The following is a 14,642-nucleotide window of genomic DNA, read 5'->3' as shown; positions in this document are numbered from 1 at the left end:
TTTTTCAATCTCCAAAATCTTGGTTTATTCAATTTATTTTTAGGACATTACCTTAAATGTAAAAATAAACCTTTTAGTTGTATTTTTTGCAAAATTCTCATACGAACGAGACGTCATACTGTTTTGGGCTTGTCGTGCGTTTTTCAGGCTCAAGTCGCCGACTAAAAAAAAAGTCGTGTGACACATCGATTCGTATGAGATTACTTTAAGATAGTGATAGTAGTTTGTAGTCAGTTAACATACATAAGTAATTAAAACAGCTTTAACATTGTAAAAAAGTTATAATTAAATACATTTTAATTTTAAAATCAATTTTTGTTTACAAAAGTTGATCAATGTGACCCCTGTTAACTTCTATGCACTTTTCCACACGATGGGATTGGGGGTAAATGTGTACAGTTATCGAAATCAAATGCTTTCACAGTAGATGTTTGATCGAGCAAGTGATGTCGATGCGTGTGCTCGCCGTACGGCGAATAAAGGTACCCAACGTGTCTAAGTACTTCTAAATGATGTAATGAACTCCAAGTTTTTTCTAATACATTTGGTGTTTGATGAATGATATCAGCTACATTATTAATTTTTATCAAAAGTTCATCTCTATTATTTACTTCTTTGGCATAAACTTGTTCTTTCATAAAACCTCATAAAAAAAAAGTCACACGGGTTAAGATCAAGACTGCGTGGTGGCCATATTATGTCTGGGCTATATTGAACATTGTTTCCAACTCCTCTACCTATACGTTTGTCAGGGAAAATATAATGCAATTGTTGTCGAATTGCATTTGTATGATGAGGACGTGCACTATTTAACATAAACCACAATAATTCTTGTTCTTTCAATGTCTCTAATAGTACCGGAAGATCATATATAATAAAATGTAAAAATCCTTGACCGTTCAATCTAGCCGGTAATTTATATCTTTTGTAAATAAATAAATAATAAAATACATAATTTAAAACTCTATTAACTCTTATTTTATTATTATTTTATCATTGTTATAAATCGACAATATTAAAACTATTTTAATTAATTATGTGTGTTAACTGACAACAAACTATTATCACCACTATTTATCTTGAAGTGTACTCATACGAATCGATGTGTCAAACAACTCTTTTTTTAGTCAGAGGATCGAGAGTGACCTAACCTAACGCACGACAAGCCCAAAAACAGTGTGACGTCTCGATTCGTATGAGAATTTTACAAAAAATACAACTAAAGTTTTTACTTTTACATTTAATAATGTCCTAAAAATAAATTGAATAAACCAAGATTTTGGAGATTGAAAAATTTTCAAAAAAATCTACTTTGGGCCTTCACAACGAGGATGCGTATACTAATGTCTTTATCCATTCTAGAACCATCCTGTATATAATAATATTTTTTATTGTATAATAAGTAATTATATAAATTTTATTCGTGTACTCGTATACACTGTATTACGAAATATGGAATATTTGTTTATTGTAAGTAAAATTAGGTCCTTCTAGGCTATAATGAAACAAGTCCAACTGTTGACTAGTGTTTTTGTTGGGAGGAGTGAGATACCCCCCCCCTCAAGACCCCCCTTCGTGATGGCCTTGTAGGCGGTAGGAATATGGAAGGTTTTTTTGTGAACGAGATGCATTCGAAGGAACTTTAAAATTGATTTAGGAAAGCAAATATGGAGAATCAATTTGGTTAGTTATTAGACCACGAATAAATTTTATATTTAATATTCTTCTTCGTTCAGCAAGAGTAGGCAGATCAAGTATATTAGTGATATTGGTTTAATCATGAGCTGAATGGGGAATACCTAACACAAAACAAGCAAATCTTAAAAATCTTTGTTAAACACGTTGAAGTTGATCAGATATATTAAAGACGATCTTCTGGCACTATCTTCTTTTTTCTTCAAATATGGAAATATTTTTTTTTTCTAGAAAGCAACATAATTTCCAAGGAATTTTTGATGTAACATATTTAAATATAATTAAAATTTGTACCAATAATTCCGTAGTTAATCGAATTTATTTATGAAAGACTCAGTGTAATTTATTTCCTTCGACCCGTACATCAAAGTTATTATTAAATTATGATAACACGATGTAATTTGTCATTTTACTTAATCGCTATTGACTACTTTTTCGAGAAAATTTGGATTTGATTTAAACATTTATTACAGTATACTCATTATATAAAAGTAAAATATCTATAAAGGTAAATAATATTCTAATAAAATCTTATATTTTTTTTATACTGAACTTAAAAATTAAATCATTCCGTGACTAGATCTCGGTATAATAGTACGAGTATAACAATAAATCCTATAGAAAAAGGATTTCATAACGGAAACCTTAAGCAATCTGATCTTCTGTTAGCGTGTAGTGCCACTCAAGGGAAGAGAAACAAACGAGTCCACCGCTTGGGACGTTTTACACGTGATCGAGCGTTAGATTTCCGACTCTTATACCGAAGTGAAAATCCTTTAAGGACTTGGATGGACGGTCTTTGCCTGGTACACTGTACTAGCTCACTCCATATCATCCAACCGCGATTTGCGGGTGAACTAAACACGGTAGCAAGACACGTAGGACACATGCCTAATAACAGGGCTAACCACACTGCCCTACCATTGATATTTTTGTCGGTCGTTGGTAGAACCCGGTTCAACAGCAGATCGTCACCCCGTTATCTACTGACTTAAAATAAATACAGGCCTAGTCCAGGCCAGCGACACGTATGCCGCTAAAACTTCGGGGTCAGCGTGGGATCCATCGAGTCTGGCGTAGTGAACCCGGACTGCGTGAAACGTGGTCCCGGGTCGCAGGACGGTGGTCTATGGTCCAACCAACTAACCGTTCTGAAAGGATTCGGATAACGTTTTCCGAGTAGATTCTGTGATCACCAGTAGGCTCTGCAACTCGGAGCACAGCCGGCGTTTTTATGCGGACGACACATTATTTCTTATTTGGAAGGACTTATTCGCCGTATTTCTTTCGTTTTCCCTACGCCGAGGAGTGTTTGATTACCGTTATCCAAAACCTACCGACCCATTATAGTGACGAGAACCAACGAACCAGGAGGTTGGTAGGTACGACATGGACGCTCAATCAACTAAGGCGTCGCCTTTGCACCTAAGTTGTGTTAGTCCGGATTTTTCCCTAGTTGTGGTTATAATTCCGAATGTTATGTTTCAATTTTTCGTTTTTCGCATGAAAAATTATTTGAGTAAAATAAATGGTTTCCAATTTTAAAAACAAAAATTGATACTGACACAGGATACACTATTTTAAGAAGTATAATAAAATCCATGAATTAAGACTTATTGTTTTAAGGTAACGTATATTTATCCAGAATTTAGAATTTAGAAAAATGTAAAATTTAATCGCAGATAAGTGATGAGAATGCTTAAAAAGTCTACTTTATATTTGTATTGTTATATTATGTATAAAATATTTGTTTTCACTGCTACTGAAATTCTCGCACATTATATTATGGTATATTAATGATTGAATAAAATAACAAAAATATTTCAAATAGACGAAAAAAAATCACTTAAATTTAAAAAATTATAAAATACAAATTTGAATTATGGCTTCTGTACCTGAAATATATTATAAATTCACTCTAATGTTTTTAAAGCATCTTATAAAAAAATATGCTAATGTGATTAAATCGCATTCCTGATAATGAAACTGCAGCTACTACATAGAAATGTGCACCTGGTATGCTATAAGTGCGCACTCGAATAAAACCCTAGTATTGTATATTTAATGAATTAACGTTTTTAAGTATTTTTATCTTTAATGATAATGCTTTTTATTTTTAATAAAATAAAAAACAATTTTGATGGGAGGATTATTATTATATAGGAATTCATTTTTATTAGCCATATAAAAAAAGCTAAAAGTCTGCGTTCACCTGTGACAAATTTATCCCCAACTTGAACATTGTTAAATATTGATATACACAAAAAATGGAATGATTGGGAATAACTCGTGATCGTATACAAGTAAATTATTATTGACGATGAATTTATTTTATCCAAAACTTTTGCTTTGTCACTGCGATCAATCGTCTCTATTATCTGTTAGATACTTACTATTTATTTCTTCGAAATGATATAAAATAATTTAATAGAAACAACTCCTTCTCTAAAATTAAATTTCATAAATTCATATATTTTGGTCATATTTTGCTTCCTCTTTTTCCATTGAATTTTTGTTTTGTTAAACTTTTTTTTTTTTTTTAATTAGAAATATACAATCTATGCCCATAAGCACAATAAGATTATGTGATGATTGATTTTTTTTTAACATAAAATACGTGATGGAAGAAGCCATCACGTGATAACATTATCTTTTTTTTTAAATTTGTTTTTTTTCTTTAATTGATTTTTAATTTTTTTTTCTGTTATTCATTAAGTAAATCTCTGCACCAGTTTCTTTTAAGTCATCGTGAGGAATTACCAGGAATTTTACGAGTTGCTAGATTTGAAATGAGAGGGTTGGGATGGGAAGGTAGTCTGTTATGAAAACGTTTATAGAATATACGAGTAACTGCTTCAGCCTGAACAGTTTTTATTTTTAAACCTGTGTGTAAAGTAGAATTGGACACATATGGTGGAGCATTAATGATTGTGGGTAGGATTTTATTTTGAAAGATTTATATTTTGTTTATATTAAATTTTTTTGCATTGCCCCAGAGTTGGAGGCTATAATTCTACATCGGCTTGATTAAGGATTTGTATATGAGTAGTTAGGTGTTTAATTTGGTGTGTTTATTAGATATCAATGTTTTAAGCGAACGGAGACTTTCATTTAGGGCGAGTTTTTTTGATTTGATATGGGGTGTCCAGGTGAGGCGGTGATCAAAAATTAGGCCTAAGTACTTTACTGATTGGATTGATGGGATTGGGATGTTGTTAAGAGAAACTTCAGGACAAGGATAGAGGCGAAGGTTGAAAGTGGTATGTATGGACTTCTATTGATTGACCTTAACTCGTTATTTTTTATACCAGTTTGATATTAACTCAAGGTATTGGAGATTTGAAGAGACAGTTTGTAGATCATCGTGTATTGACATAATTGCCTTATCATCTGCAAACTCGGCAACTGATGTGTATGGAAAAGTAGGTTGATCTGCAGCATATATATTATATAATATCGGAGAAAGTATATCACCTTGTGGTACTCCTGCATTAATATCAGCAACGTTTGAGAAGGACGATCCAAACTTGATTTGAAAATGACAGTCGGTAAGATAAAATTTGATCAGTAAATACTCGTAATATGTTCGGGGTAGGAAACATTTAAGTTTGTACAGTAGACCCTTATGTCAGACCCTATCAAATGCTTGGGATACATCAAGGAACACGGAGAAGCAGTATTTTTTGTTTCGAGAGAAGATGATATAGCATCTACTAATCTATGTAGTTGATGAGTTGTGGAATGAGACGCGTGGAAACCGAATTAAGTGTTTGGTAGTATATTATTGGAAGTAATGCATAGTAAAATTCTTTTTAGGACAAGTCTTTCGAAGATTTTTGCAAAAAATGGTAAAAGACTTATGGGTCTGTAGTAGGAGGGGATATCAGAAGGCTTTTTGGATATTGGGAAAACAATTATAGTTGAAAATGTTCAAAGTTGTGGAAAGTAAGTCAGTCTTAAAGAAGCATTAAATAAAACCGTGAGTAGAATAATTGCTCTTTTTGGAAGACACCTGGCAATCTCCGCTGTAATTAGGTCGTAAATAGGGGATTTTTTATGATTATATTATTATATTGCAAATTTAATATCATTTGGAGTGAAGTGTTTAGTAGGAAGGGAAACAGGGAGAGAGCTATCAAGGTAATTTTTTACTAAAATTGTATGTTGGAGTTCTTGTATGTCGGGATGTGAGGGTGAATATTTGAGCAAAGTGATTTTTAAACAATTCAGCTTTGTCTGCATCTTAAATAGCAAGCCCACCGGCTGGATATATTAGTGGGATACTCGGAATTTTACGTTGAAGGGACTTTTTTGTGGCTGCCCAGAGACTACCATTATTTGGTGCCGGATTTGAGAGATAGTCGGCAAAGTCTTGATTTTTGTGATAGGCCAGAAGTTTCTTTAAAGAATTAGCTAGATTGTTAAAGTATCGAGGGAAGACGAGAGCATTGATACAGAGCCCTCGCTCTACGCTTGTTAGTTATTAAGAGACGAATGTGTTCAAGAATTGAAGAAGGATAGTTTTTACGCGATTTAGGTGTAGGGCTAGCATCCCATGCTGCTGTTTGGATTATATTTATAAACTTATTTACGGCATCATCAATTTCTCGGGTGGATTTTAGACTAACCTTGAGGTCAATGTTTTGGTTGACTAAGTCATGGAACTTTTGCTTATCAGTAGTTAAGTGAAACAATTTAGGGGGTGAAGGATGGATTGGTGGAGTAGTACTAGCAGTCAGAATTATTGCTGAGTGATCCGAAGTAGGTTTAAGAAGATTAATAGTCGTGTAGAATATGTTATACGGTGTTTTTATAACAAAAATATCTAAAATATCCGGTTTTTTGCGTAGGGAGGTAGGCCAGTATGTTTAACCTGGTGGAGCTTGAATATTGTAGCTTTTTTGGTTTATAAAGTTGTAAAGGACCACGCCTCTAGGATTATTTTTATGACAGCCCCAGCTATGATGCTTGGCATTATAGTCGTCACATATTATAAAATTATGACTAAAAATGTTAAAGAAATCGACATAATTTTGGATAATTATGCTATGACGTGGTGGGGAATATATTGCTGCTATTGTAGTTGAAATTTTATTTAGATGTAGTAATATGGCACAAGACTATAAATAGGGTTGCCAGAAGTTTGGAAGAGTTTGGAATAATAAGGAGGATATCAATATAGTTGGAGACTGAGTTAGAGGTAGTGTACGTATGTGTCAAGACAGAAGGGTTTATTGAGGAGGCTTTTGCTGAATGGGTATCTTTTATATTAGAATTTTTAGAATTAAAATTATCAGTTAACTGATTACTTGGTTTTGGATTTTTTCGTCGTTGAAGATCTTTGTAAACGGAGCAGCCTTTATAGTTTTATGGGTGTTCTCCAGAACAGAGAGCGCACTTTGGTGGGACATCACGGGAATTTGGACGGTTGGACGGGCAACGTATGAAGTGCACCGCAGCGAACGCAACAAGCCGGATAACATCAATATGATTTTGTGTACCCATATTCTTGACAGTTTGTACATTGGCTTATCATTTTAGGTTTATATGGTTCTTTTACTTTAACTTTTGTGTGGAGAAATGACGAAAGTTTAAAAATATCATTGGATAGGTCGGATGGTTCAAGGTCCACAAAGAACAGTGGTAGCAGGTGTTTGTTTATCTTGTGAAGTACTTTTGAAACTTGCCTGGCATCGAATAGACGTTGTACGAGCTCAGATTTGATTGACTCTGTCGACGTAGTTGGATGTAAATTACAAATGACAACTCGTAAAGGCTTGTCTTCTTTCAGTTGAAATGTGTGAAATTCGGCTTTTTCTTCTCTTAAGAAGTGGATCAATATTCTATAAGACTGTAGATTGGCTGTCATGATTTTGAGGTGGTCAATTGAGGCTTTGCAGTAAAAATTATCAATACCAATCAATTCAATAAGTTTTGTGCACAGTATTGATAACAATATTGTAGGTATGTATATTTGTTGCAACAGAATATTCGTAATGCAGCGTATGTTTAAATATACATTTTTTGAATAATAATAGGATATATTTTAAAATGCATTACGAATTGGTTCATAGACTGATTAACAATCTGAATCTCCGAAAAATTATTAAAAAAAGAAAAAAATTATGTAGGTATAATATGTGAGTTTATGGTGTTCAAATGAATCCATACGTCTTGTTACAGATATTATTTTTCTTATACCTTTCACCTATAAATAAAACTGAAGCTTTAATTATCCGTCAATAGAGCTCAGAGCGCAAAATGTTTTTATTGCGAGATGCCAATCCATGTACGCATGCATTCGTAGGTATTAAAATCTTATAAGAAATTTCCATAGGAAAATAGCACATTTCTATATAGGTGTATAGTGCTGTTTAAAATCAATAATCGCCCAATCTGATAGTGTAATTGTTTCTCCAATGTTTGTCAGCATAACAGTGAAAAGCTTTATTATCAGTTAACATGTAAGAACTATCGAAAAAAATGCATGTATATCACATAAAATCATTAGGGAACTTGAAAACAAATTTCTATTTTCATACTTTGGAATAAAAAAAAAAAAAAATTAATAATAAAAATAATAGCAATACAACTTTCAAAACAAACTCTTTCAACGGCTTCTGGAGTCTGACGATGAAGTATTACATTTCGAATGCAGAATAGTCTATCATAGATCCGAATAATGATCGAAGAGCTGCTGAAATACTGCTAAGACGGAACATACACTATGTGCAATAGATAAGGTGGCTATTTCCAAAAACACGGTCACCGGTTGAAATGCGATCACGTTCGCCCAGAGAGAGAAAACCGTCCACCACCTAGGGAAGGTTAGGTTAGGTTAGCACCACCACACTAACCTGATATTTAACACCCCCCCCCCCCCAAACAAATACTAACAAAATACTACCGTACAAAATGCATTAAACATCACATTCGTGGTCATAGTTGACGAGGATTAGTGAAAATAACAATGTTTGTATTATTAATACGCGTTTCGTGTTTTTGGTCGGTTTGTCACAGGTGTCGGACTGGCGGTTCCCGTACAAACGTTCGCACCACCCGGTGTGCATACACGGTGGTCGGGAGCTAACCCAGTTCGTGCTGAGGGACTGCGACGATGGCGCGGAACCGGGCACGGAGCTGTACGTTTTCCCGCAAGCGACGTCGTGCAAGTGTCACGCGTGCAAGTCTTCGGAAGCGTCCTGCGAGGGCTACCGGTACAGAGATTTCCAATTCATGTCGGCCAACGACGTTATTTAAATAATCGCGACACACACACGTTATTATGATTATTATGATTATTATTATTATTATAATTATTATAATTATTATTATTATTATAATTATTATAATTATTATTATTATTATTATAACGCCGTGCAACCATCATCGCCCTTTACATCATCATTTTTATTTTGCTCATTCCTGCAACTACGTACTCAGTAATAGTTAATCGTCCGGTTCCATCAGAAAACTTGCAAGTGGAATTGGTAAATTTCGATTGTTGGAAAGAATATTCGTCAAGGACTCGTAATCATAATATTCGCATCGTCCGCACGTGTTCCACTCGACTCGAAACCGGTTGATTATATTTCCTCGTTTTAATTAATATTTCTATACACATTATAGATACCTGTTATAATAATACTATCGTACACTGTTCCTTATTTTCTTTTTGTCATTGTTATCAACCATTTCAGCGAATTAAAAAATTCCGTCTTAATATAATTATTGTAATATATTATTTATGTAATATTAATCATAATAATATGTATCGTACAACGAAATATTCTGTTTACGTGTATGTAACACGAATAACAATAAAAATGCAGATTAATTAAAAAAAAAACTGTTATTGTTTTAATTTGTTTTTCTCCCCAGGTTATTTGATCCTCGATAGCCTGACGGCTCAACACGTAAGTTCTGTAAATGTAGCCTGTAGGCATTTGTAATAATAACATTAAAAATACGAAAAGAAAAAAAAATTCACCTCTAGACAGTTCCGGTGCAGTACGAGTATACAGCTCATTGAACCCGAAGGATTCGTGGCATTTTTCGGATACTTTTTTATAGTTATATTTCGTTTTATTTTTAAAGATAGTGCGAGTGACGATTTCGAACACAGTGTTAATTTAATAATATAATTATACAATCGGTAGATATGGTAATAAATTAAAATGTTCTAATTTTTTTATTTATTAAACCGATTTATTCAACAATGATTATACCATAACAAGTTACGAGTTAAAATTTTTTGTGATTTGAATTAGGTACGACAGAATAAAACAATTGAGAAAGATAAAATAATTACAATAATGATACAATGGTTACAATGATTCGGTCATAGATAAGAAAAAAAAACATTATGTGGAAGGCATGAATTCAGTCAACACATCTTATTTTTTTTTTCCAATTTTATAATAAAGGGCTCTTTAAATTGAGTTTAGTTTTGTGTGAATTTTTAACTAATATTGGTTTGGGATCCATGAGTCTAGATATAGTTTTTCAGTATCATTATGGAGCTGTTTGTTACGTATGAACCAGTGTGCTCTTAAAACTATTCTAAAAAATTTTTTATGAAAAGTCGGAAATGTTTTTAATTTTATTTAAGATACACCAACTTATACCAAGAATGCATATGTTTGTAATTAGTCTTGTTATTTAAATATAATGTGAACATTTGAATCAAAATATTAAACTAAACTTTATTAGGGGATAATACATTTTCATCGGTTTAGTTTACTATAAGTTTGTATTTTCCATAGTATGTATTTTTGTTGAGAAATACTCCGAGGTATTAAATTGGCTAATTTTTATAACTGCATATAATGGGTTAACTTATTATTTTTACTTGGATTGAGTTGGGCTGTGAGTGACTTTAAAAAAAAAAAAAAGAAATTAATTTTATTGTTTTCGTTATACCTCAAATGATATCGCTATGAATATATTGTCTTGGTCGAACACTCTATAAAATGTTGGGTGTAATATTTACCAGTTGATCATCAAAAAAATTGCGGACATACCTCTGGTGCAACTAGAAAACCGGTAAATGACATTTATTTTGTCAGTTAACATTTAATAATTCATACGAACACGTTATACAGTTAACTGCGCAACTGTATAGTATTACTGTCAAAATCACACGGCGTTACTCTACCGAACGTGTCTACTAAGAAATGTAATAATTGATATTGGATACGCTACAAATAATTTTAAAAATATTATTAATTTTACTCACGGTGCAAGAGTGCTGCATTAATTAAGAATACAATCGATGGAAATAAGTCACGTACAATGAAATTATATTTTTATAGGCCGCACCCACTAACAACCACTAACAGTTATCTGTTAACATTGGCTTTTAAATTTTAACTCGTTAGTAATTTAATGTTTAATACCAGATAAAAATAAAATAAATGTGTACATACCTAAAGGCATGTGATACACGACAAGTGAGTTATAGTTATGTCTCACGTTTCGTTACATCAAACTTAGAGTATTCACGAACCCACCGAACTTAGAAAAAGTATCAAAACAGACCAAATCATTAGAGTAATTAATTGTCTTGGGACTGAAGTCATTTAGGATTTAAATTTATATTTATTCGTTTAGAGAAAAAAATTTTGAATCCAACACATAAACCATTTAACACTCTAAACGCTAAACGAGGAATGTCCAAAAGCAGAAAATAATACTTATTTAGTTGAATTACTGTCGTTTGAAATTAAATTCATTGTAAACGATTAACGAAAGTTAAGATTGTCTAAAAATTTTTTGCTTATGAACGGACTAGTATATTTTTGTTATTTTTTACCAAATTTCGAGAGGTTTTTTATTAATTAAATATGACGTTTTAGACTTTGCTCACTCTGATATTATACTATTGAATTATAATTAGTGATATTCTACACATTGTTTTCACTCAACGTTATTAATGTAATACAATAAATACTATTTGTTATATTATATTATTATATTATATGTATGTTTATGCGAACATTACAATACATCATAAGGCTGCTACAATATTCCTGCGACCAGCAGTGTAAACGTAAAATAATTAAGTAAATCTATAGGAGCACGTTAATTATAAGACACGAGAGTGCTGAGAACATTCACCCCAAGGTAACTGTTGCAATAATCAGATATCGTACTCAAATTTGACATAAAATTTTTTTATTTCAAAATAAAACTTTAAATAACACCATTAAAGAAAATCGAGATTGATTTTTATTAAAACCTTTTATAATATCTATACCACCAATATCCCACACACTCCTAACGCATTATTAAACACTTTTTCTGATGACATGGTTCTAATGTATTCACCTAATTATATCACTACAGCTGCTCAAAACTTGTAATATCACGCAGCCATCGAAACTTGGTGCGAAAACTAGTTGATAAAGATTAATGAGAGCAATTAAAGTCACTTTTTCCCTTCGTTGAGATAAATGTACCTTAATAAAATGTAATAACAAAATCATTCTTGTCTCCGTTGAAACGAAATATCAAAGTATATTAAATAGCTTCTTTGAGATCTCTACCTCAAAAACAAAATAAAAATGGCTAATAATAGACTTCACTTTTTCCAACTTATTTTAAAGGGAAAACTACCAATAAAATTAAAAGTTATCCTATACAAAACCATAACTAGACCACTCAGTCTTATGGTATATAAATCTGGGGTCCAGCTAAACCCTCAAATATTCGTCCAATTTCAAGTCTTTCCAAAACATAATTTTACATATTATAATCAGAACCCCTTTGTATATAGTAAACCAAGCCCACAAACCATGTTTAAATAAAAACAATTTTGACGTTAAGTTTACAGCGCTTGACTACACCTATACAGAGTTTGTCAGTGATCGTTAGTATCTTTTTAACACGATACACTATTAGTTGAAATGACGCTGGAGAGCAAAAGGTTACAGTGAAACTGATCCATAATGTATCTATATGTGTACACGGTAATAAAAAAAAACAAAAAAATCATTTAACTTGTAATACTACAAAATAGGAAACTTCATCATTCACCCCAAGACATTGCAGTGCGCGTATAACCTGAATTTTAATTTTCCAATAATCGGCCCTACCCACAACGAAAAGTGTTAGTTGGTTATCGCCCGGCAGCTGTAGAAAATAACGACTTATAACCTTGTGGGCAAAATATATCATACGCTGAAGTGGTCCCATGGTTAACGGTGCAGTTTTTTTTGTTTTTTTTTACTTATACCTATTATCTAGCAGCTGAAGTCAATTATTTTTAAAGTGATTCTCAGGGTGTGCTTCTAGATCAATATAAAGGTTCTACAGACACATTTGAATTAAATTAAATTTAAAAATTATAATTAGTTAAATTGTCATATTTATATATTCACATGTATACACCGAAATATAAATTAATAAATTATTTAATTTTTTTTTTTTTTTTTGATAATAATAATAATAATAAAGTATAGAATTGTATAAATTATTATTGTTTCGGCAAAACTTTTAATCGAAAATTAATTTTCTTTCAAAACCAAATTTCGAAAGTAAAAAAATTAGAATCTAACATAGGGTTACATGAACATTAATTAAAATAGTCCATGCGATAATAAGACGTATAAATTAGTATTTTAATATCTAACCTTTAAAAGCATTTCTATTATAATACCTGCACATTTTTGCTTAGGACTTAATTGAAAAAGGAACGAATTTCAAAATTTCTATCAACTATATCAAATGTCGTTAAAAATATTAAGAGCATAAAGTTTTTTCATCTTTTTAGTGGTATAATAATTTTTCTTGTAATATACGTAATTATTATACACAGAACTTGTCAAATGAATCAAACGAACATATTTCACTTGTAATATCATGATGACCGTAATGTCAGTTTTTTCAAAAACCATTATTTTGTTTGTACAGTCATAATAATTAATTAAATATTTTTTTAAGTAGACAAGTGCTGTTTGGAATAAATACTTTTATGCTATACTTGCCCGTAGGTATATATAAATTGTTAGTATACAATGATTACTCTTACACACATAATAATATATTGTTTATTTCGTTAGCACTATATTATTTTTAAATCAATTCTCCGAAGCCGAACGCGATAGAATTTTCTTATTATTTTAAATGAGCACATTTTCGTTATAATGTATTGAAAATAATCGATATCATCTAGCACGTAAAACAATAAATATGTAAAAATTTTAATTATAGTGTGAAAATAAATTTCATTTAACAACAAAGCATAAATTGTAATGTAAAATTGTAATGCTGGAAACCGTGAAATAAACGAGGTAAATTAAATATTGGAATTGTCAATAACTATAAAAAATACACCGTTATAATAATTTGTATTTCCGTCCACCCCTCGCCATCACGGATAATAACATCGTGCGCAAAAATATTGTTCGTTTACGAATATTCTCTGTACTGACACGCGTAGAACCAGTAGTTTGTTAGAAAATGATAAAAGCACGTTAAACCGTTTCAAACGTGAATTAACCATAGTAACAAGTAGTGAATTTTTATAAAAATCTCTACCAAAAGTCACCCATTGCAAACTACATTTTTTTGACATTACCAATACAACGGAAACTACATAATACGAGCGGATCATTCCGAATTTCTCGTGGGTCGCATAACTTATAAGTTAATCTGATTTCATTGATTGAAGTAAACCTAATTTACTCCGGAATAAGGAAATAAAAATTTAAGCAGAAGCTTAAAGTATTTAACAATGGTGTACAGCCGATAGACACGTTTGTTATAAAATGTTACGTTTATTTAAGACTTGAAAACAGAAGTGTGGTTTTTTTAAATATTTTTATAAAAACTTATTAATATACATAAAATACAAAAACAGTTTGGAATTTATACGTATAACAATAATATTATGACCATTTATACGATTGAAATAATCTACTAAAAACAATAAAATTAAATAAATA

The 14,642-nt window shown here is 31.6% G+C and overlaps 1 protein-coding gene across 1 annotated transcript in view; it reads left to right on the top strand.

Moving 5' to 3' along the window:
• The window catches only part of LOC112690230 (thyrostimulin beta-5 subunit), a 38,964-nt gene extending 29,445 nt beyond the window's left edge, over positions 1-9,519 (top strand). The window contains exon 3 of the mRNA XM_025564191.1: positions 8,716-9,519. Within this exon, the coding sequence (XP_025419976.1) occupies positions 8,716-8,955 (240 nt within the window). The 3' untranslated portion in view covers positions 8,956-9,519. The remainder of the gene's footprint in view (positions 1-8,715) is intronic.
• Positions 9,520-14,642: the final 5,123 nt, after the last annotated feature.

Source organism: Sipha flava, unplaced genomic scaffold (assembly GCF_003268045.1).
Source record: "Sipha flava isolate LNK unplaced genomic scaffold, YSA_version1 49665_pilon_pilon, whole genome shotgun sequence".
In the NCBI taxonomy this organism is placed as follows: Eukaryota; Metazoa; Arthropoda; class Insecta; order Hemiptera; family Aphididae; genus Sipha; species Sipha flava.
The sequence above is the reverse complement of the archived record's forward strand: the minus strand, read 5'-3'. Positions and strand labels throughout refer to the sequence as shown.